Source organism: Ptychodera flava, chromosome 5 (genome assembly GCF_041260155.1).
Source record: "Ptychodera flava strain L36383 chromosome 5, AS_Pfla_20210202, whole genome shotgun sequence".
Classification (NCBI taxonomy): Eukaryota; Metazoa; Hemichordata; class Enteropneusta; family Ptychoderidae; genus Ptychodera; species Ptychodera flava.
The window spans coordinates 23,230,647-23,255,729 of NC_091932.1; the positions used below are offsets into that span (position 1 = coordinate 23,230,647).

The 25,083-nt window shown below is 37.0% G+C and overlaps 5 protein-coding genes across 5 annotated transcripts in view; 3 read left to right on the forward strand and 2 right to left on the reverse strand.

Annotated features, from left to right (window-relative positions):
- LOC139133302 (scavenger receptor cysteine-rich domain-containing protein DMBT1-like) overlaps positions 1-1,760 on the forward strand; it is a 20,478-nt gene extending 18,718 nt beyond the window's left edge. The window contains exon 10 of the transcript XR_011552557.1: positions 1,366-1,760. The gene's annotated coding sequence lies outside the window, so the exon portion shown is untranslated. The remainder of the gene's footprint in view (positions 1-1,365) is intronic.
- Positions 1-2,046, reverse strand: part of LOC139133305 (uncharacterized) — a 4,851-nt gene extending 2,805 nt beyond the window's left edge. The window contains exons 1-3 of the mRNA XM_070699838.1: positions 1,945-2,046; positions 717-1,000; positions 138-305 (exon numbers count right to left, since the gene is read on the reverse strand). Of these exons, the coding sequence (XP_070555939.1) occupies positions 138-305; positions 717-1,000; positions 1,945-1,999 (507 nt within the window). The 5' untranslated portion in view covers positions 2,000-2,046. The remainder of the gene's footprint in view (positions 1-137; positions 306-716; positions 1,001-1,944) is intronic.
- Positions 1-24,090, forward strand: part of LOC139133303 (scavenger receptor cysteine-rich domain-containing protein DMBT1-like) — a 27,757-nt gene extending 3,667 nt beyond the window's left edge. The window contains exons 2-9 of the mRNA XM_070699836.1: positions 15,312-15,446; positions 17,123-17,293; positions 18,059-18,319; positions 18,519-18,884; positions 19,480-19,725; positions 21,129-21,203; positions 21,808-21,898; positions 23,601-24,090. Coding sequence (XP_070555937.1) covers positions 15,312-15,446; positions 17,123-17,293; positions 18,059-18,319; positions 18,519-18,884; positions 19,480-19,725; positions 21,129-21,203; positions 21,808-21,898; positions 23,601-23,772 — 1,517 coding nt within the window. The 3' untranslated portion in view covers positions 23,773-24,090. The remainder of the gene's footprint in view (positions 1-15,311; positions 15,447-17,122; positions 17,294-18,058; positions 18,320-18,518; positions 18,885-19,479; positions 19,726-21,128; positions 21,204-21,807; positions 21,899-23,600) is intronic.
- Positions 2,209-4,551, reverse strand: LOC139132633 (uncharacterized). Its single transcript, XM_070698904.1, has 5 exons — positions 3,986-4,551; positions 3,580-3,704; positions 3,149-3,318; positions 2,608-2,846; positions 2,209-2,265 (listed from the first exon to the last, which is right to left on the reverse strand). Exons 1-5 carry the CDS (start codon positions 4,538-4,540, stop codon positions 2,209-2,211), a joined length of 1,146 nt encoding a protein of 381 aa, XP_070555005.1. The 5' UTR covers positions 4,541-4,551.
- Positions 7,520-11,025, forward strand: LOC139133304 (uncharacterized). The gene is made up of 4 exons (XM_070699837.1): positions 7,520-8,274; positions 8,641-8,830; positions 9,488-9,751; positions 10,010-11,025. Exons 1-4 carry the CDS (start codon positions 7,744-7,746, stop codon positions 10,132-10,134), a joined length of 1,110 nt encoding a protein of 369 aa, XP_070555938.1. The 5' UTR covers positions 7,520-7,743; the 3' UTR covers positions 10,135-11,025.
- Positions 24,091-25,083: the final 993 nt, after the last annotated feature.

A 25,083-nucleotide genomic window follows, 5' to 3' on the forward strand; every position in this document is an offset into this window, starting at 1 on the left:
CCTGTTAATTTTTGGCTTTCCTCTTGTCGGCACCCACAAATACACATTCATGGTCAGGGCGTCGCCCGTTATTTCTGTAATACACTTAAAGATAAATTGTGATTGGTTACAGAAGAATACTTTACATGAAGACATACCTGCTCATATTTTTTAATGTTGTCGAAGAAATCTCTCCATGAAGCCTTTGCATAATCTGGTAAACGGTGACCATAGCTATTTGGGACATGCTTCCTTACAGCATCCACATCAAGCTTTTCCAGTGAGGGGATTACCCATTCTGGGATTTCATCCAGGCTCGGGATGGTCTAAAATATATAAAAAAATATAATTGTGTGCCATAAATTTAGGCAAGGTCTACACAATAATACATATTCTGTCAATATCATTAGAGTCTACCAAATGGAATTCCTATCACAACTCAAAATTACACACACATTCATTGAGACACAATTCAGAAATAATTACATAAATCGATGCCCTTCTGGTACTGACTTCATAGCTTAGCAAACTTGCTTGAAGTGATTGAAAGCAAGCCATATCACAGCAACTCCCTCTAAGTGTATTAAGCTGTATATTTCTACAGACATAAAATGACATTGTCACAATGTGCATCAAGACCTCATATGATTATCATATTTCAACATCACTGTGTTGATTCAATGTAATTCTTTGATATACACAATATGCTTGCTATGACAAAATGGGATTACAATTACCTTTAAACATACAAGACCGTCTGATTCGTCTGCTTCATTCATTTCATCATCACTGTCTTCTGCATCATTCTTACGGACTGGTTTCCATGGTAGAGTGCTCCATTTTCTGTAGTTCATTTTTACTTTTCCATTCACTCTTCTGAAGCGGAAATTGTGAGGCTTTGAGTGTCCACCAAAGGTTCCAGCTATGTGTGGTTCTATCCATTGTTTAACATTGTAAACTTCAGTCAACAATTCTGTATTAATGGCAGGAGTGTAGCTACCGCGGACTGTGTGCATTAAGTCTGTAATAAATAAGGCAATGTATTAATTAATGATCAATGCATATATAAATTTGACAGAGCAGCTTTTATTACAAAACTACACTTTCAGCATTTGCAATTTAGTTAAACATTCTTCCTAAACTGAATGGATGGTACTCATCACAAAACATGAAGGGGGCATGTGTGACACATAATTTTCCTGTCTCTGTAAATGGACATAATATTACAATCATGATAACAGGTATACCTATGAGCTGATACACACTCTGGTATTTGCAAAAGATGGATAACAGATTATGCCAAGCCTCATGTTGTTTAATCCAAGTGATCAACATATTTATGTACTAGATCATTTCACAAAAATACAATATGACATCCTGAACAAGATTCATCTTATTATACACCTGCGTCTGTAGCCTATGGAGTTTCGTTGTACAGTAAGTTTCGTGGAGTCCAGTAACTTTGACGCAGAGTTCAATAACATTTTTACAAGAATATATACTTCTCAGCATTCAGTACTTCAGGTAAGTCCAAAACCTGTGAATTTGAGTGAACATATGCTACTGATGTACAATTTCTACCATGTGCACTACGCAGCATGGGTAGAAATTTAGTTCTGTGTGCTTAGCAGACACACTTCACTCGTTCTCAGTCTGCTACCGATCGCTCAGTACAGTGCGCGATGGCCATCCAAAAGACGCCTCAATTTCGAATTTTTTCTTGTAAAGTTGGACTAAAAAGGTGATAATCATAAGGTTATTCCCAAAGTACTGGGATTTATGTCCGAGTACATTGTACAGTTCAGTATCTTCGGTAATTGAGGACATTTTGTTTGGAGTCCCCTCATTAAGTCCCCAACTCCTTTCAAGTGCCCACAAACATATCCTTGATATTTTCAAGTCCCTCACCCCACTGCAAATTCCCTCCAGAGCTGTTTGTGAAGCATGAATACATCTTGTACATACCTTGTAATGTATATGCATTTGTCTTCCTCAGCTGTGAAGCTATTTTGCTAAACATTTGATCACAATCTTCGTGAGTGTGACCCACTGGCAAAAAGTTGAAAGTAACCTATGGTTGGGAAGATAGAGAACAGTACTAAGTACAACTTGGCTGCAAAAATCCTTCGAGTCACCACTTCTATTGCAAATTGGCTGCTATGCGAAAGAAACTACTTGCCAATTTTGAAACAGTGTTATGGCTCTTTCAAACTGTCCATGCCATTCTGCCTACTGGTACAACTCTTCTAAAACTTTTCTCTGCTTTACAGAATGAGCTACATATTTCTGTTTGACAGTATACATTTTGTGTGAGATGCACAGATAATCATAGCATGTAATGACCATGCTAAGTATACTGTAGTGCATGCAAGTACTAATACATACTCCTGGTCTTAGTGACAAAATAATCAAATAAACAAATATCAGTACCAAGAGAAATGCTATACTGTTAAAACAACACTTTGGGAAATTTAGTGTTCATCCATTTGGCAAACAACAATGATTTCCTACAGGAATATCATATTAGTATATGGCCTACTATCTGACTCAAAAATGAAAATAAATTGGATTGTTCATTCAGTCTGTGAATTCATGAAAGCAACTTGGTGAATGATTTTGTTTCCTTACCTCATCAAATACACCATACTCAACCAGCAGGGAGCCCAAACACAAGACATATCTGTTTTTGTTTTCTCTGTAACAGTTGTCCAGTTGTGTGTATAATGTTTTCCCAAGTGCTTCTTTTTTCTTTAGCAGCATCTGCAGTAACACGTTCATTGTCAAATTGCTGTCATGAGGAAACTGACGCAAATCCAGAAAAACATATGGCACTTTTCCATGAGGGACATCAGTATGATGTAAAGACCCTGTGGATTAAAACAATCATGCAGTAAATTATATTTATCAATCTGTATGTACCTGTACACATTATGTGGAAAACTAAAATTTTAGTCTTTAAAATACACTGTTAGAGACTAAATATTTCAAAACTTCAGAAATTGAGTGCTAAAACTGTGTTAAATGATATATACTTGTTCGCTTATACTTACAAATCAAACTTTTTTGATGTAGATTTTTCATCAATTTTCAACGTTTGAAGAGTCCACTTTGTAATCAAAAAACATGATAGGAGGGTATATTAAACATTAACAATTTTTGATAAACATACCAGTTATATGGGTAAGAACTTGCAATAATCCATGGGTATCTTTATCCTTGACAACAAAGTGTGGTACATTTGTTTTGCTTTGGTCCATGCCATCAATAATGACAGTTGTCATCTCTTCTGGATGTGTGCGAGCTTTTTCTCTGGCATTATGGTATTGTTTCCGTTCAATGCTGAAGATAAAGAATAAACATGAATGCATGCATCAACTGCAAATAACGTTCCTGCAATTATTAAGCGCTCCTATTTGATTAGAACATATTACTATAATCAACTTCTATTTTGGCAGAAACTGATGTTTTTCAAGTTCATTACAATTGATTTCACAATGGATTTTACAAAGTCTCCAATCAACCCCTTTTACTCCAAAGGCATTCACCTTCGCATTTTGCCCACAGGAAAGTGGTTGAATTTTACAAATTGAAAAATCTTACCTCACTTGCTCATCATGGCGTTCAATCAGTTTTGTAATCCGTGTACGATCTTCTGCTTTCTTGGCTTTTACAAGTTCTTCACGCAAGTTTACACATGTCGTGCAGACTGGAAAGTCTTGCTTACCCTGATAGCATTTCAGAAAAATAAGTAAAGTAAATTTTAGGATACATTGATATGGCATCAGGAAAACTAAATAATGTAGCCAATGTAGACCAATCATTGGGTTCAGTGTTAATGTAAAATATTTATCAGTGTGCTGTTACCTGTATTTGTACAAATACTCAAGGTGCTAATGACTCATTACTATGAATTTTACCGGTCTGCCAAGCGGTTGTTTGACAAATCAAAATAAACTTCTGCATAAAACTCAAGAAATTATCCTCAGTGGTGATGAAAGATCCTTACTTTCATAATCTTGAACTCTGGCAAATGTTGCGCCCATATTCTCTGGAAATGGCCACGTGATATAATCATGTTTCTTCCATACTTTCTTTCAAGGAGTTCTGACACCATTCTGTTGTAAAGTCTGTCTTTAGTCCATGACGGTGGCAGATGTACTTCAGTCTTGTGTGGCATATAATCCCCTATTCTCTCGAAAAGAAACTGCATCCAAGTCAGACAAACTGTTGTTTTTTCAGTCATTCTCATCCGTCCACTGTTACCACGTTTAATAGTAATAATGTTCTCCTTGTAGAGATGAACCACTGATGCAAACCTCTTTGCAGAAATATTAAGTACATGACACCAGGCAGAGTTACACACTGGGACTCCTTTGATGACTAAGTTTGTTGTCACAACTTTCTTACCATTGACGACTTTCAATGTTGAATGCTCGATGATTTTGTTGAGTATGAACTGTCTTTGACGATCTTCATTCCCAATTTCTTTGAACTCCCTCTCTGCATCCTTGATGGCATTCTTAGATAGCTCTCCTAAGCACTCATCGCCACAACACTCCATTTGTAACACACATACTGGGTCACGCAGAGGTTGTGAAATTCGACGTCTTGGTTTTGTTTCCTACAATCTGACTCATGAGAACTAAGAACCTTGCTGTGCATTGTGAAATGAAATTATGCCATTTTCTCTACATGTTAATATCTTTTCAGCTCACATGTGAATTTATTCAAATAAATGTCAGTGTTAAAGATATGCAAAGGAGGTAAAAAAGGTTACCGGTAATTCCCACAATATGCTGAAATTTAGTAGGTGTTTGATCAGATTTGAACTCACAATGTACAGCACCATGTCACCTAGTTCAATATTAAATGCATGGCTGTTTGGATTTGTCCGTCTAAGCTGACTTAAAGTTTAACGAACTCTGGCCAGGTTAATGGCACTCGCTGAAAAGCATACAAAATGACGAGGGAGTCTGCAATTGTGAATTCCTGGCTACATTTTGCCTAATTGTGAAAAACTGAATGCAGTGACCTACCTAAAAATATTTTTTCAAAAGTACAAATATTACACAAAATTGACAATACTTGGAGTTCAAAATATTCCCTCAAATAAACATTTTAATCAGAAGTTTGGGTATAATAATGGCAAATTTGGTAAAAAAATAATTATCTCCGTTTAGTCTCACATTTTTTCATTTAAATTAGAGTCTTCACTGTTCTAAGTTTTGCTTTTGTTGTATTGTACAATAAACTGCATGAACTGGAAATGAATGGTGTCATATATTGATGTTAAGTGACTTTTCATCATACACTTGTATAAGATCAAGTATGGTGACCCATCTTTTTCTCTGATATTTGATTATTCTCATATGCCAGAATATGCCATATTTTATTTATTTTATTTGCATGCAGGTCATTACAAGCTGCATCTTAGGAATTTGACAATGGGAAAACAACTGAGAGATATTGACTGTACATTTGTGGACAATCTTGTAAAGAACATGAGTTCATATAGTGACGACTCATATAACGCACTCTGTGTTCTAGTCAATGTGAAGAGGGATGAATTCAATGCAAAAAATGTAAGTAACACTGCTAGTTATTACTCATGAAGTAATAGTGAACTCTGACATGTACATTCAAACCAGTTTGCATATTAATCAAAATGCAGCCATCATGATGTTATGTTGCTGTTTTTCTCACTCTTGAGCCAGCAATATAACTCTGTTATGTTGACACTGATTTCATGAAAACTTGAAGAAGAACAATCTCGCTGCAGTAGCATAGTAACTTTGTGTAGGTATTCAAACATACAACACTCCAATGTTTTCAAATTGTGTTGATTCAGCAGCTATGTGACTGTTTTCTTCAGATAAATGGATACATTTATCAAGTCATTGGAGGACAACACCACTTCTTGGCTGCAAAAGAAGTTGCAGAAAGTGATGCAGAAAACGCTGATCTCTTCAAGACACGATACTGCGTTGTCTATGCAGGTCTTTCTACAGAGGAGATTTTATGGTTAGCTACAAAGCACAACAAGAATGGAGAATACCGCCACCCAATGGTGTTTCAAGAGAAGGTTTGTTGCTTAAACTATGTTTGAAACCATATCTTGAAAATTTGTTCATGAAATTCTGCAAAAGATTTAGGAAATGTAAAATACAATGCCCAGGGAAATATTTGGGTGTTTAATTCTGAAGATTGCAGTCAGTAAATCACACTGTGAATTTCTAGAAATCACTAGAAATCACTTTTGCTAGAAATCACACCGTGAATTTCTCTGTCGAGATGATCAAACCTCTAGAGTCAAAAACTGGTCATGTACTGCTGTTTGCATCAGTGTGTGGTACATTTGGTCAATTTATGCCTTATTTTGGAACATTAAATCAGTACTGGCAATATATATTTTCTTTCATGTTGTAAGTGCATTTATGTTACCATATAGTTTTAGTCATTGTGGAAATCTTAATAGATTTTATATGATACGTTTATTTCCTAGGTGAGATTTTGTCATGAATATACAAAATCAATTGAGGGAAATAAAGACAAAGAAAAGCAGTTGCGCAGTTCTTGCAAACTTCTTTTGAAAAGAGGTAAGTACTTTTGTCTGTTAAAAATATATTGACTTTATAGTTATGAGAAAGAAACTGAGAAGAAAAAGTGATTACCTGGGTACATTATATTATTTCATACAGTCAAACCTGTCTTAGCGGCCACCTGGATAGAGTGGCCACCCATCCTATAACAGCCACTCCATTGCAGTCCGGACGTAATTTCAATGTAATTGTACCTGGATAGAGTGGCCACCTGTCTAACGCGGCCAGCGGCCACCCTTTTTGTGTGTCTTTGGTCAGATGACACTGTGTATTACGGCCAGAAATATCTTGACTGCCCACCAAAGTGCCTTGTCGTACTCAAATTTTGAGTCATTGCAGGGAGTTTACTTTGAATAGCCTATTGTATATGTGCTTGTCCGACTCCACTGTGGCCGTGTGTTCAGGACAAGGTGATGTACATAGTCCCTTTTGTAGAGGGACTGAGGTGCTAAGTACCTAAAGACGAAATAACAAAAGAGGTGTGAGGAATCCACCCCAGCAGTACCTTACAACGGTTCCCAAAAATGCCCCCACTGACTAAAAAGTATACCGACACAATAGTTTTCACCAGTTTAGGGAAAGGAAATGTCGAAATAATCTTTCAAGTTTAGGCCTAATCACTCTTCGATCCCATGTTTTGATCAAAAACACCGGAACTCTTATCAATACCTGTGATCGAAACAATCAACTACCACTTCTACAAACGACATGTACTTAGCATATTTCTAGAACCTTACGAAGCAAAATTTAAACTATATTTTTGCAAGAACACTCGGCGCAATCTAACTTTCTACAGGTTGGCTTATGCGGGATCCATGGCAGCCATTGTTGTTTATCGAAATGTTGTCGCCGATCGCACTGACCATTGGTCGAAACAGGGGTACAGCGCCCTCTTCAACAACATTTCTATTCAAACCGTAAACAATGAATATGGAGGCCGGACACAAATCAAAAGCGCACTGCGGAGGATATTACAGAAGTAAAAGTATTTTAAGTCATGTTTACAGTGACCTATGTTTTCTTCACCTTTAAAATTAAATAGTTTCACTCATCTGTGTTTCCCTTTACTCTGTTTCCTTGGTAACAGACTGATGATGCTACATTGAGAGAAGCATGCAAAATAGCTCTGTTGGATGAAGATGTATACCAACTCGTGTCAGAGGTAATGATACTCTTTGAAAATGGACAACTCAAGAACCAAAAACTCAACTTCAAAGAATTGAAAAGTAAACCTGAGATGGTGAAAAGCTTCTTCAAAGGCCTTTCCTGCTTGCATTCATCAACAGCTAAGGAGATACTACACCAATTGATCAACAGAGAAATCACGAAAGAAGAGTTTACAAAAGAACTGACAAACCTAGTGAAATTAACATCAATACAACAGACTTTCGCGTACTTAACCACCGGTGGAAACTGGGCAAAGGCGAAGGAGCAGTTTCCAAAGTTTACCACAAGAGATTATTTACAGCGATACAGACATCTTTCATTCAAATCTATCCCAGAGCAATTCCGGAAATTTTGTGAACATTTAAAGAACAGAAAAGACAGCATCAATGACAGTGGTATGATCAAGGGGAAGGATGGAGCCAGATTGTACAGTGTGAATGAGGACATTTTACATGTGGACTGTGATATGGTTGATGACAAATGCAAGTCCTTCAATGGATTCCAACTTGCCGTGCTGGATATGCCAAAAGTAAGTTTAAATTTTGTCTCTCATTCATGAAACATATGTCATTTCCGTCTTCATTATCAGCATTGAACATGTTAAACATTGATTGAAGACCAATAAATAATCCAACAAGACTTCAGGTTGGTGAGCTGTCTTTCAAATTCATAAGCAGTAATGAACAAGCATAATGGTTGATAATATTTAAGTAGGGATACTACCGGGTACTTTATTTGGTTTTTGTAAATGCAAAGCATGTAACATATACATATGTTCCATTGATAATAATGAAATTGCAATGCTCAAAATCCAGAGATTGTGTCTCACACACTATTCTTTGCTCTCTTTATAGTTGTGCAGGGATGTACTCACTCTTTGACAATTACATTTCAGGACTGGACCCCAGAAGAACTGAAGAAGTTTTGCATTACACTTCATTCGATGAACATGGTTAAAAATGTTCCATTTTACAACTTGGTGGTGTTGTGTTCAGTGGAGGAGATGAAAGATATCATGGAGGTCATGAGCGGAAGCCAACTACTCGTTGAAAAAGGCTACTATTATGTAAAGAATACTGATCCAGGTAAATGGTAGAATCTTCTTGAAAATTATATCTGATTCTTCCTGCCAGTCTCACAAAGTTTAAATATTCTCTCTAATTTAATTAATGTGGCACCTCTGATATTTAGGAAATCAGCATTTGTAGGTACTACTATGTAAGACATAGGGCTTTGCTGTATGAATTACCCATATTTGTCCAAGTGCAAGCCTCTGCTCATGTATAAGTGCCCCTTCCCCTTTGATTTCAGATGATTTTTGAGTCTTGAGAAAGCTTTACATCTGTGTATTAGCCCCTACCCTAGTTTAACTCAAATACGGTAGAAATGTTGGTAAAAACATACATAAATATTTATGAAAGCACCTTGAGTAAAACAGTCATGTGCAAGGCTTAGACTTTACCTTAAGTAAAACAGTCATGTGCAAAGATTAGACTTTACCTTGAGTAAAACAGTCATGTGCAAGGCTTAGACTTTACCTTAAGTAAAACAGTCATGTGCAAGGCTTAGACTTTACCTTAAGTAAAACAGTCATGTGCAAGGCTTAGACTTTACCTTGAGTAAAACAGTCATGTGCAAGGCTTAGACTTTACCTTGAGTAAAACAGGCATGTGCAAGGCCTAGACTTTGCAAATTTGGCTTACAGGTCTGACTTTCAATTGTACTGTTTTTTTTTCTCATAGGTTCTACTGTTACCATGTGCAATGCAGTTCATGGCGTGCTCATTGGCTATTGGTCTGTGACAGGAGATGTTGCTATGGAGCAAGTCAACATGCCAGAGAAGGAGTCACATCACAATTTTTGGTCCTGCACAGCAGATACTAAAGTGAGAAATGATGATGGTACAGTGGCAAATGAGACTCAGAAGCCTATTGATCTGATGGAGATGTTAATCGAAACTTTTAGTCCTGAAGATGCAATGGTCTTGGATGCCTGCAGTGGTACAGGTGTGTAGTGAACCAATACAAACAATATGATAGAGTTACCTTGGTATAGCCTGGTATGTAAAAATGATAGTTTAATCTATCAAAATCCACAAGAGACAGTGATCAGAAATGTTGCTCATCAAGAAGATAAAAGTTAATTTTCACATTAAATGTCCGTAATGACTGCTTCCCATGGAAAAATGATTGAGTGGCTGACCTTTTAGTTAATCTGTTTACCATATAAACATCTTCACAATTCTTTCTGACTTATTTTTCCAGGTTCTACAGCAGTTGCAGCATTGCAGACAGGCCGAGATGTGTTTGCAATAGAAAAGGATGCCGACCAGTATGCCTGCTTATCGTCCAGAATCCTGCAAACATTTTCTGGTGAGGAAAACCAATAGGAAAATCCCCACTTTCTGTTTTTAGGTAGAACATGCATTGATGACAATTCAGACTCTCAAATTTGTACAGTTCTTTTCTGATCGACCACCCATGGAGGCTCATTGTAAAACAATTTGAGAACGAAAACATTTCACTGCTTCAGTTTTTAGCTCCACTGTCAGCGACATGGAGCTTATCTAATATCTACTCATCTGATAGCTTTGAAATTTGAAAGACAAATTCTTAGTGATGATCTGAATGTAATTTATTCAAAGTAGGATGAAATCTGCAATTTTGTATTTTTTGGTAATTTTGCCATTATTGGTCAAATTTCTTTTTCTTGAAATTTTTCTGAAATTTTGTATACAGATTCTCAGCAATTATCCATATGTAATATATTGTGATTATGATGAAATCTACAATTTTGTAATTTGGGGGGAATTATTACTGTATTTGGTCAAATATTTTCTCTCAAAAACTCAGAGAACTCATCTGATAGCTTCGATATTTAATTGATATGTTCCTTGGGATGACTTGAATGTCATACATTTAAATTGTGGTGGAATGTTTAATTTTGCATTTTCAAAGCTATTTTGCCATTTGTTGTCAGGCCAATGCAAGGAAACAAAGATGGTGGATATCAAAGATATCCACCTTCCTCATCAACATATGTCAAAAATAGGTAGCCTTTACATAACCCAATGGAGCTGTATCGGTTGCGCGTTTGATATTGCAAATTTTATTATTAATTCCTTCATAGAGTTAACACAGAGGTGGTGGCTATTTGCTTGTAGAATAAATGTTATAAAATCATAATTTTATTACATTTTTTAAAACTGTGCTATTGAGCTGCTCCATTGTACTGTAACAGTTTTTTTCATCTTTTAAAATAAACCATACTTGGATTTGAAGTTTCTCTCCTTGTTTGTATGTATTTGCAAACACCAATATTAGTGTGTGTGTGTTGTCGAAGTTGAGAGAGTATATAACACATAACAAGTGGGAGTTTGAGAATAATACTTTAAATTTCATGTTAGTTGTTGTAAACGTAAAGAGAAATCTTGTTCTTGATCTCTCACACCCATCAATTGACTTTCAAAACTTTTATTTTGAAATCCCTGACCTGTTTGTCTGACCAATTTAGGGTTGGCATTTGAAATCCCAGAACTGTTTGTCAGGCCAGTTAAGGGTTGGCATTTGAAATCCCTGATCTGTTGATCTGAGCAGTTAAGGGCTGGCATTTGAAATCCCTGAACTGTTTGCCTGACCAGTTGAGGGTTGGCATTTGATATCCCTGAACTGTCGGTCTGACCAGTTGAGGGTTGGCATTTGAAATCCCTGAACTGTTGGTCTGACCAGTTGAGGGCTGGCATTTGAAATCCCTGATCTGTTGGTCTGACCAGTTGAGGGTTGGCATTTGAAATCCCTGATCTGTTGGTCTGACCAGTTGAGGGTTGGCATTTGAAATCCCTGATCTGTTGGTCTGACCAGTTGAGGGCTGGCATTTGAAATCCCTGATCTGTTGGTCTGACCAGTTGAGGGTTGGCATTTGAAATCCCTGAACTGTTGGTCTGACCAGTTGAGGGTTGGCATTTGAAATCCCTGATCTGTTGGTCTGACCAGTTGAGGGTTGGCATTTGAAATCCCTGAACTGTTGGTCTGACCAGTTGAGGGTTGGCATTTGAAATCCCTGAACTGTTGGTCTGACCAGTTGAGGGTTGGCATTTGAAATCCCTGAACTGTTTACATTTGAATCTTACTGATGCTGGGCGAGGTTTTTCCCATGTATATCAGACATTGTAATTATTGCTTAGAGAGTGTGGGCCAGATAACATTTATTAATGTGAAAATATGACCACAGCCGTGAATTTGGCTTATGAATTGGCAAAGCGAAAATATTAACGTTCGTTGTCAGTGCTGCCAAAATTTTTTTTCACTTTGTAATTTTTTTTACAAAAATAGCTAATTAGTCTTCTTTGTTTGCAAAGGAAATGCTATTTCAAGTTTTATCCGAGTCAAAACAGAGACCAGTTATTTTTTCTTGACTATATAAAAATTTTCCGTGATAAAGACTAGAAATCCTTAAATGTGTAAAATCCAAAAAACATGTGCAAGTGTTTCAGACGGTTTGGAGTTGAACTCTTTATTTAAAATATCACAGTCAAAATTAATAAAATCAAATAAGGGAAACCGTTGCACAAAAAACCCTCCCTCCTCACCCTAGGGGACTGATTTTCTCCCCTGTGATTGAACTTAGTTTGTTTACAACCATTTTCAGTATTAGATAGCAGGGCTGCCGCAGGGAACTGCAATAAAACTGCTTACACCAATTAGTTTCAGCTGTAGCCGTGGTCACTTTGGTGTTGAACAAGGCTTCTTGATACAGACAAAAAGTCTGCTTGTACAAAGGCAAAACTAGTAGCTCTGTCTGAGGCTCGGGTTGTAAATGAGAGTTTACGATTGGCACCCTGTGTTCAAGATTAAGATACAATGTAACATTTACCATGCACTGGTCCATGTACAAATCTTTTTTATTTCAACTTCCCCAGACAAACTGTCTGCATGGGACATACAATGTTGTAGACTTTGCCAGCTGGCTACAGCTGAAACTAATTAGTGTGAGCAGTTTTATTGCAGTTCACTGCAGTGGCTTCGCTATCTATTACTGAAAATGGTTGTAATATTTGTACAGTGAGTTCTAAGTCGTGCACGCTCTACCTGAATGAGTCAAGGAAAAAATCAGGACAGAAAGAGAAGAGAAAGAACAGAAAATTATCGTTGAATTATGAGTGTCCGAAACTATTCCCGGGGTGCAATTATGTTATAAAGAAAAATCGTGTAAACACTATAAAATGATAAGATGGACGATATTGGGGAACCTAACGATCATCGAGCTCGACCTTATAACCAACATTGAGGTCACATGTTTTTGAACCCCCCCCCCACAAAAAAAGCGATTTATCAAAGTTGGTGTCATGAACGCTTTGGAGTTGTATAATATAACTTTCAAAATTTCAATACCGTTGATATGATATCGTTGATATCGTTAAAGTTGAGATCTTTCTGAATATTTCCATGGTAACATGGCAGTTTCTGAAACTACTTTACGTTACCTGTGATAACCTGCCGTACTTAAAGGTCCTTTGGTGTCAGAATAACAAATGCTAGATTTGTTAACGTCACAATTTTAGTCACCATTATGGGACACTTACATCTAGAAAACAAAGCATTTTTAGCCCCTTTTCTGCATTTACAATATGCAATCTTAATTAGTTCTATCAGATATTACATAACACTGAGTCAACAACGTCAAGGGCAAATGATTGTCTGTAGGGGTTGATTTTATCAGGCAATGAGCTTTGCCCTACACAATCTCTTATCGCTATTTTTAATAGCACACCTCGTAAACAGCTTACAAGATGGCAAAAATTTTAATTAGGATGCAAATACCAGACTTCCTGGCTCATAAGTCGGGTATTTTTGCACTGTTTTTTAGATGGGAGTGTCCCGTCATGCACAGCTATTGCTTTGCCTGACAAATTGTCTCAGGATTTTTCAGCCATTTTGGTCATGATGCTTCAGACTGTTGTAAGACTTGTAGGGTGAAATTTTGATGCTCAATAAATAATTTAAGCAAACAGGGGAGTCTTGGAGATTTTATAAACTGATTTGATAGAGAACTTTTGCTTTAAAATGAATTATTCCTCGTCCTCTTCGAAAAGTGTTTTCTCTGGTTAAACTTGAATAGTTCTCGACTTTTTCAATGTACTTTTATGATTATACTATATTTTCAGCGAGAATAATGCTCTTGTATATCAGCCCTTTTGTCTCATTCCGTTCATTGGTTATTCAATTATGGCATATTTTCAAGCTATAGGTGGTACCGTGTGTGCAGTTATGATGCTGCACATACAATGTCTTATCACCTCACACAATTTGATACGCCCTGCATGATCTACAGATTGGCCTTGGGTTCCTGTAGTTGAATGTTAAGTGCTATTATAGAATTAATTCCTGTACGACTAACTACTTTTATCGGGGGAAAAACATTTACATCTCCAATGCTACACCATACAGTGCTATAATGGCGGATGTACATCAACATCAACTTACTGCAATTTTAATTTTCTCTGTTCGTCCACATACTAAGGTAACACACGTCTTTTGTACCAGATTTCTACACCCAATGTTTTTCTTACCCAAAAATTTAATTTGCTGTAATATTCATTCTTAATTTCTTGATGTATTTAGTCATGGTTACCACGATAATTTACAAAAAATGTTTCCTAAGATACGCACCACTACAGGATTCAATGTATTTCACATTGATATTTTTTGAAAGACTATAACAAGTGGGTTTATCGGCCGTGAGCCCTAGAACACTTGCGATATGAACCTTTCATGTGGCTACAGTGTAAATCTATTCCTTATCGATTACTAGATACTCTGACGACAATTTTAACAAGCAATCTACAGGCTTTGGACAGCTAAAATATTTTAGCGGCTTCTTGCGAGTATTATATTTTTCCACATATGAGCACGCGGGAGAGGGCACCGATGGGGCGAGGAAGGACTAGAACGTCGTTTTAAGGTTTGAAGATTGATTGTCAATAGAAAGAACAGTAACATATGACAGATAGGGACGAATGATAAATTGCGTACTGCGGGGTGAGCAAGCGGGGATATTTTCATGGAGGAAAATGAAAGGAGGGGAAAGTACTACTTGAAACATTAATTAGAGACATACAACAGCTTGTTCTTCCCTCTTTACAATTTTGATTCGCTTCCAATACCTTGAAATAGCATAATTCCAAGTGCAATCCTCTTTTTCACATTATATTTCTGAATCAGCTGATCTGTTGCTTCCCAATTCAAAAGCGTATCCGCTCGTAGCAATAAAGGTATATGTTTATTGTCGCATAGACAATTCTATGTCAGCTGCATGGGTGCAGATTCAATTCTGTCAATTATATCATTCACAGGAGTAAATTTCAGATACTAAAGTGACATGCTTAACTCAGGCATAATCTTAAACATATCGCATGCAGCTATGGCCAACGTTTGTCAAAATAGAGTGAATCTAAAGTTGTGTAGGATCAATATTTGGATATGACATTATCGATAACCTATTGCCCTTTCCTCAGTAGGATCACGTTGATTGTTTGAAACTCTCATGAATTTATTATCCTAATTTCAGACGCTTTGGTGCGACTCGGAGGCGGGGAGACTCCCTTCGAGGGCCGTGTTGAAGTTTTCATGAATGAACAATGGGGAACTGTCTGTCACGTTGGATGGGATATCAAAGATGCAGAAGTTGTTTGTAAAGAAGTCGGTGAGAAAAATTACTATAACTATTCTTTCCCATGCAAAAGGTGACTCGAACAAGTGAAGAGATGATTTCCTGTACGCAAAAAATCTTATGATTTATGAATCAGACTACCCTTGCCTTGGAGACTTTAAAGTCACATAAGTTGAATCTTTTTGCATCGTACTAATTACAAGAAACAAACCATTAAATCTTTGGAGTGATGTTTTTCTGTTTGGATTCCTATTATTACGCGATATTGTCTTTGGGAAAGACAATATTTCATATCTTGTTGATCAATTTGAACCAGTAAGTTAAGGCACTTGTGCGTATACACGCGCGCGGGCGCAGATCTTTGAGATGCGACTAGAACATTATTCACTGATAAAATATAAGTTATGCGTTCGTCGCCTGTGTTTGGAAAAGCTCTGTGGTCATGCTTTTGTAAACATTCTTACATTGTCATGTTTTCGTTCAAAGCGTCTTATGAAAACAAATGCAAGAAATGATACATTTAATGGGTTTCAAAACCGTAACAGGACAGTTACCCCTGGATATTCAGTCCCAGGACATTGCCACCTACCATTTAACCCCCCTCCCCCGGCTACTTACCACCGGACACTTACTACTCGGAAACGTACCACACAAAACATTTGCCACCCCGACAATTAACCAATCTCTTAAAATAATTTTAAAGGACGTCTGATTCTTTATCTTTATTTTCAAACAGTTTGGAGTTTGTTTTGACATAGCATAGACACTGTCTTTGATTCTTACAGCCTTATGGAGTGTATTTTATAAATTGGCGATGAAGGAAATATTCTTCTTATTCACATTCTGCGCGTAAAACATGAAACTGCAGATGTGTGTACGACTTTAGACGAAACCCGGTTTTGACTGAAAAAGGCAAAATGGTAAAAGTGACAAATATCATTTGTTGCCTAGTGTTAGGATCAAGGTTAGGTTTTAGGGTCAGTGAATAAAATTATACGTTTAGAGACAGTATGTTAGTCCCCTAACACCATATAGTTGTTATTTTGATGTCATTTACAGTATTCATTTAATATGTAATGCATGGTTAGACATACAGTCTTAAATTCAAGATAAACATTTCACCCAACAGCCACAGACAGCTCCTCATAGCGTTGTGGGTAGAGTTGGGAGGGCGTCTTTGTTCCGGCGTACCGGATTCGATTCCCTGATAGCCATAGGATAAAATTTATAATGTAGAAAAACACCTTTGAGTCATAGTGAAAGGTAAATCACGTGGCGCCTTGCAAGATAAAGATGCACACGCTGTCTTTGCGATTGTTCGGGAACCTTTATTTTCATCATTTCCATTTTACATCATTTTCGGCAAGGAATATTGTCGTTATAAATACTGTTGGGCTTGGGGGTTGACATACGGGTGGTAAATATCTTCGATGGTAAATGTCTCGGTGGTAAATGGTTGGTGGTAATAGGCCAGGGGTAAATATCTGGTGGTAATAGTCCAGAGGGTATTTGTCTGTGTGGCAACTGTCCAAGAACCCATCCAATGGGCTTGAAACAGATTGTTACCTGTAAATTCTTTGAAAGGTTATAATTTACCATTTCTTCCATTCTATATAATGAATCAACTTTTTGTTTATGCAAACGGTCTACAACCTATCTGGTGAGTTCTTTAGTGGTTTAATAAAATTTAAGATTGCATTCATTTGCAGGTTTTCCTGGTGCAATGCGTCCAGCTACGTTTAACCCTGAAACGAAGGCGAGACAAAAGTTGATGACAGATGTAGAATGTTCAGGAAATGAAGACAGTATATTTGAGTGTGAATACAAAACCGAAATCACTAATTGTAGCAATGACGACGATGCTGGGGTCTACTGTAATTGTGAGTGTCTCATCACTTTAGCTTCTCTGGAATTTGACATTAATTTTTTAGTTTTATTGATTGTGACAGCTGCAGTATTGTATAGATAATCAGACACAGATATTGTAAAACTTATTACGGTTGTGGGGGAAACAGTCAAATAAACCGTTGAAAATGCTTATGTCATCGTGAACAAAAGTGAGTTTGCAAAGACATGGGAAAATTTCAAAGTATTCATTAAAAATTTTACTTTAAAATGTTTTTATCACAATTTTTAACAAATTGTTTTGCAGCGATGTTTTGAAAAAAGAAGGTATGGAAAGTCAATTGAAATAAGTACATAAAACGCTGCCGTTGTTTTTATATGATCCTTCGTTCCATCCCTATTGTAATATTGGTCAAATATATTGATTTCTAAACCATAATTTGTGATCAAACTTTGGGCCGTGAAAACTTCGAGGTATCGGAATTTCACTTTATTTCACAGACGGGTATATTCAGTGAACTTCACAACAGCTGATTGTTTCCTGCAGATAATACAACTTCACGGGTTCATCTGATGCAACAGCTGATTGATCTCTTATAATAGAAACATGCGTTTCAGCAAAGTAACTTTCAACAGGCGAAAGCAAATGTGATTAGAGTTACATGAATCAACATCGCTGCATTGTACTTAAATGGTGTGTAAATATGTTGATAAGGTATAAAATCGTTTTAAAATTTGCTTAAATTGATTTGCCGATTATATTTGTGATAAATGTTGATAACTTGTCCTGTGATGTCAAGTTCCAGGATATAAGGGATGTTACGATCGGGGAATATGTCAGAAATTCAGGACAAATGATCCGAATATGACGATACAAATGTGCCTGAAGCATTGCCGAGAAAAGGAAATGAACTATGCTTGCTTAGCAGGACAGAACTGTGAGTGTGAAATTAATTTCCAGGGTGATGGACTTGAACTTGATAACTGGAGCTGTGATCAGGCTTGCCCAGGAGATGAGACACAAGCATGCGGTGGAACCTATGAAAGTGCCATGTACGAAAGTAAGTAAGAATCAGCAAATTACTCCAGGTAAAGGCGTATGTGCTTAAGGTGAACAAGTATAATTTTTACCACATGTTGAAGGCAACACACTCTTGATTTTCAAAAATACTAGTCATACATCAGTATTGAAAACCTCTGATGATGAATATCTGCTGAAGTTGCCATTGTGATACACGTATTTTCTTTTCTGACGCACAGCTACACTTGGAGAGTGTGGACGTCAAGGCATCAGTGACGAGGAGGGTTGGATAGTATCTCCTGAATTCCCTGACAACTATCCCGGCTGGGATGGCTGCTACTGGCTTGTTGAAGCGGAACCAAATAAAATTATCGATGTAACACTGAGGATGCTGTATTTGGGTGCAGGCGGACTTATCTACAACGATCAGCTGTCTTTCTATAACATCGATGGTAAAACTGGAAATAAAGTGACGCTTACTCAAAACAGTGGAATACGAGGTATAATGGACTATTCGATAGGGTTGACGACTGGTAATTCCTTACAGGTTGAATTCACAACAAGCCTACACGATCATGATAAAGGCTTTGCTGTATTCTACAAAGGTAAAGTCAACTACTGCTGCTCGAATATCAGACAGAACAGGAATTCAATATTTACACATCCTTTATTTACACAGTGCTTTTCTCATCTCAGGCGAAGTGTGAAACAAAGATTTACTCTACTCATGTAGCATTTGTAGAGATACCTTAAAAGTAAACTGTGCGATCGGTATTGTAAATATTCTGTCATTTGGTGTTTTCATTACATAAGCTGTCACGTCACGATCAACATAGATGACCTATCAGAGTTTAAACGATGACGTTGTAGTCATTACACCAGTGTACATTGTCTGAGTTTTCACTCCAATGTACTTCTCTCACGTAAAGTAGATCATAAATTACTTTTTCAAAGTAATTTCATTTTTTATAATAAAATGCGAACTTAGCGAAACTATCTTGTTGGAATTGCTGAATATAGAATATATCCAAATCAGTCGCTGGGTTCAAATTTTAGCATTTCTATACCCATTAGGGTAATTATTTTTTAAAGGCACATTCGGTTGACCATATCAAATCCAATATCTCAAATTTACGAAACAATCTTTTTTATGAAATATATGTATTGCTATTAATGTGTATGTTGCTGTTTTTATGATAGCTTTTGTGCCTGGAAAGTGCGACGATAACATTTGCCAAAACAGCGGATCATGTTACGTAGAAGATGAAAAAACGGTTTGTGTGTGTAGAGAAGGTTGGAAAGGTCCAACGTGCGAAGAAAGAAGTTACATTTGCCTCAGTAACCCATGCTTTAACAATGGGACATGTGAATCCATTAGTTATGGCGAACGTGACATATTTTATTGTGATTGTCCCCCAGGATACACTGGCTACACTTGTGAACTCAGTGAGTTATTCTAGCTACATTATACCTTTGCCCTTTAACTTTTGTATCTTTCAAACAGGGCAGCGTTCAAGAAATACGTGGGTATCATTAAATAAGATAGCTATTATATTGGTATCAACCAAACATGTTAAACTTTTCTTTTTGCCGAGTGATATATCAGCCCTCTAATTGTCTGTTTATGTATGTTTCTCGAAAGAAATTTGCCCTTTTTGTCTTTTTGTAATAGTCATCGGATATACCTAGGCAGTCAAAAGTAACCAATTTTCCTTGGCACATCAACCATCAGTAATTTTTCTCTTCTCGATGAAAAATTAATACCTGACACAATCCTAAACATTGTTCCAAAACAATGGAACTTTTAGGCAGCAAAATGTTTATGTTTTCCGCGAATATAAAGCGGGATACACTGGACCCTGCTGTGAAACCTGTGAGTGGATATTCTACATTGTCAGCCGTATGGTTTCCATAGCAATGACTGCGAGTTTCTTCGACCATGTTGGAATTCTATATCATTCTATGTTCTTCGTGAGCTTTAAATACCGCATTTTCAGAACAACCTGACACTGTCATTTAGAAACATCCATCACCATCAGATTATTTGTACATACTCTATTATGCTCTTTGTTGATTTATATTACAAATATTACATGTTAGATTGTGATATCAACTGACTTCGATGGCAAATAATATAAGGTTATTCACAAAATAGGCCTACCGGGATTTATGTCCGAGTACATCGTGCAGCGGAGGTATTGTCCGAGACGCGTAGCGTCGAGGACAATACCGTAGCGTACGATGTACTCGGACATAAATCCCGGTATTTTGTGAATAACCTTATTATTATACACCTTTTTAGTCCAACTTTACTTGAAAAAAGTCTAAATTTAGGCGTTTATTTTTTTTTGGATGCTTCTGCACTGAGCAATCGCGAGCAGACTTGGAACGCGTTCAGTGCGTCCGCTAAGCGCACAAAATGAAATTTCTACCCGCGCTGCGCAGTGCGCGTGGTAGAAAGTTTACGTCAGCAGCATAATTTCACTTAAATTCACCGGTTTTGGACTGACCATGATTTTCTTTGTAAAGTACTGAATGTTAAGAAGTATTAATTGTTGTAAAAATGTAAGATATTCTCTCCTTTTGCTCGCGTTGACGTAAAGGTGTTTTGAGGTCAAAGGTCAAATAGCGTCCAATAACACCTAAAGTTATTGTACTCCGCGTCAAAGTTATTGGACCCGCGTCCTCTGATACCGAAACTTACTGTACGACGAAACTCCATAGGTTACAGACGTAGGTGTAAAATAATAGTGTTTCGTCTATACAAATGCAAATCCAAAAAGATAAACACTTACTCATTGTTACTAAATACACTTGGAATACTTGGATCATGTATCTGTCTATTTTAGATATGGGCACCACAGAGCCACCAGTCACGCATACTACCGGATTTTCTCACCAGTCTCCAAAGACATCACAAACAGGTAAACTACAAAGATATGGCAAGATATCAAAAATAGGTAGAAGATTATTACACAAAGGCCTACAAAGGATCATGGAATATTTAAAATATGATTTTACTTGGCGAGCAAAATATCATACAGTGAAGGGGATGAGTTTTATTTTAGCTTTTTTTATATCATCTTGCCCAAATTCAATTAACTATATATGTTTTTGTTACACATTCGAAAGCATATGCATAATACTCGGTTATAGTTTAGACCTTGTTTTGAAATGTATGTTTTTTGTTCAAAACCAATTTAGTAATTTATCAACCATCTTTAAAAAAATTTAAATACAGTGCAGTGCAGAGTAAATAAACAATTATACAATCAGATCATACCATAAAAAGCAATACTTTTGACGGGTTTTGAGGCCTTCACTTCATTAAATTCATCGGAGTTCGTCAACCAGTCGATTTTATAAGAAATGTTATATCACAATACTAATTTTTTGAACAAAATAAAATGTAAATTGCCCAGTACGTATACGTGGGCGACTAAAAGTAAATTACAGGAGTTATGTTAAAATTAACTTACTAATCTACATACACAGTGAACGATCGTATCTTATTATTCATTCTTACAGCTATAGCCGTTAGTATATGCCTATCTGTCGCATTTACAGTAGCAGGGGTTATCATCGCCATTGTCGTAGTCGCAGTTGTTAACAGGGGAAGGTAAGCCGCTGCATTCAGTTTGTCTTCTATACAGGAAAAAGGAGACAGATACTGCATCGACATGCACAAAGTTGCTATCACTTTGAGAGGAGTTAATATTTAGAGGTTATTTAAGCAATAAAGCACACCCAGCGACGGTATACCACGAAATCTTGACCAGGGTACGACATATATGCAAGAGCGATAGCGAATGCATTTATGAAGTGAACTGGTAAAAATCGAGTGGTATACCGTCGCTGGGTGTGATTTATTGTTATTATATCATAACAATATATTGAAATTCTGGCATGGAATGTCAAAAATGGATTTTTGCTAAAGCTGAGAACTCGAGCGTGTGCCAGCCGTGTTACATCGCCAATATACCATGGTTCTTTTCGCCTCTAGACCAATCAGATCGCTGTATTTCGCCATCAACATACTGGTATGATATTATACCCAATATCACCTGTTCCTGTGTCGTATCAGCATGAGTGTCATTTGTGCTACGTCATACACGAGACAAAGTCAAGTGTCTGAGGCAGCACAAATGACACGAATTGTTCATATGATGCACGCTTATCGCCTGCCGATATCGCCTGCTTCTGTGTCGTACCAGCATGAGTGTAATTTGTGCTGTGACTGGACGAAGTTGAGTGTTTGACACAGCATAAATGACATGAATGCTGATATGACGCACAGAACAGGTAATTGGGTATTATCATAGCAGTATAATGATGGCGCAATTACCGCGATCTGATTGGTCGAGACGCGAAAATCACGGTGGTATATTCGCGATATATTCGAAAAACAAGTGACCGTGTCACGGTCATTACGTAACTTGTATTTTTCTTTGCGGAAGGAAGAAAAATATTATGGATCAATATCTAATATTTCCGTGATAAAAAGTTTGAAATATCCTTGTTCCGCAAAACCCCGAAAATTTTAATCGGCGACATCGCTTCTTAGACGGAGAGAGGCTACCATTTTGTTTGTTCACACTGAGAGTTCCCGTGTCAACAGGTGTGGCGTGTGCGACAATGCTGTCATACCGCGCGCTCACTACCTGTTCGGAGAATAGACCGTACCGTACGAAAGGTAGAAAATTTGCTAGAGCTTACCTAAAAAGTTACAAGGTCTTTAACAGAATAACCATTGAATAACTACAAGATTCAACAACATATTATTCACGTATAGCTATCCGAAATATTCTTGTTACTACAAACCGTTGAAATTTTTATGTCGACAACATCGCATCGTAGGCGGTGAGAGGCGGCCATTTTGTTTGTATACTTTGTTTACTCTCAAATTGCAAATATAGTTCGGGATCACTTCATAACTGATGGCGTCTATAGTGCATATCTCGACGTTTTCCGTAATCACGGCTGATATTTTACGGTAAACGTCACAAGGATGTAGCAACACGGTCATGGGTATGTGAGGAATACTGCATATCGACAGCTGTTCGATGGATAGAGACTTGACAATGCTAGTAGAAATGATGGATCAAAAATTGAAGTAATTCAAACTTAAGTTTTCTGTTCGCTTTGCACTATTAATTTCATCGAAAACCCGCTAGACATCAGTGACTTGAAGAATGAAATAGTCTAGTATTGAATATCAGGAGACGTCAAATATGTTTGCAGGAAAACGTTACAAACATAGGCCGAATCTAGTCAAACTTCAAACACTATTTTAGTAACTTAAAGTTTTCTTCCTTTTACAGGAAAAGAAATCAAGAAATTCAACAACCTAATTCCTACGATGACGCACGGTCGCCGTCTTTTAAAGAGGGCATTTACATGGAAATCAGAGAAAACAAAAATGCAGCTCCAATGTACCTTGATTTGCAGCTTGGTTATGGCCAGACAGAATGTCAAGTCGATGGTCGAAGATAAATAATTTTGTATGATTGTGCTTCAAACAGACATGTAAAGATGTTTCCGCAAGTCCTGTAGCCCAATAATCATTGCAAATTATTACTTGATTTTCTGGGGATTAATAATGAAAATCATATTTCCGCTTTACAAATAATATACGTTTTGATATATGGTACAATTTTTGCAAGAAAATATCCTTCTTAAAGCAACGTTCTTGCCTGAAAAGACAAAAAAATATATTTCTTATACTTCGAGCAAACTCTTTGTGCTATCAACGCTATTCGTTTGTCAGTCAAAATAACAACGCAGAGGATTATTCTCTGCGTTATTTGAGTCACCATGATCTGAAAGCAACTGTGTTTAGAAACAGCATACTAATGTGCCTAAAGCTAAGCGATCTTTCTAAGTAGTTTCAGAGGTAATAAAATGCTATATTAAGAAGAAATCAACATTGATGTTATTTTGTACCCTGACTGTACTTCATCGAAATGATCTATAACCTAATATAGAAATGACAGTAAACCCTCTCGCGAAACGCGTGTATTTTGTTGAAAGCTTGGTCCGCAGGCACGGGTCAATCTTGCTATTGGCGATCGTTCGGGACGCCTATTCTTAGACTATTCTTAGTTATTTTACAAAGTAATTGGATGAGTTTTTCAACGTTATAAGAGTGTACATTGTTTTATTCTTTCTTTTATTTCTACATCAAAGTCAATTGTCAATTTTCGCTGATAGTGATCGTGCCTTCTTAAACGGTTCAAAAATAGAATTCGATATTACTGTACAACAATCGAAATATTTTGCCATATGCCGATATGAAAACACAGTGGCATTGAAGAGCCAAAGAATTCATTCTTTGCCATATTGTCAGTATCTTTTAAATCTTGGAAATAAAATTCCTGTTCTTAAAATGAATGTTTTTATTAGTGTCAAATCATGGTTCACAAGTTATGCTTGAGTCCAAAAGGGGAAAATGTCTAAAAATATTTGTCCATATTTTATGAAAATTTTCTCAAAACTCTTCAGGAGTCTAAAAAGGGGTTGAAACCATGATCAAAACCTTCAAGAGACATTAATCTACACAAATAGAGCTTGAATTGATATTTGCCGGAACCATTGAAGTCTACGGGGTGCTCTACTTCGTTCTTGTCGAGCACTAGGTTAATGTGTTGTTCAGTCGTTGCCAAAAGTTTTCTCATGGCTGTGGTGCAACTTTTGCAACGATATATTTGGATCAGACCACGACATGTGAGAGTTTTACTACATCACTTCCAATGGAGGCAAGATACTGTTGTGTTTTCACCCCAAAACAGGTCTACATATTAGGTG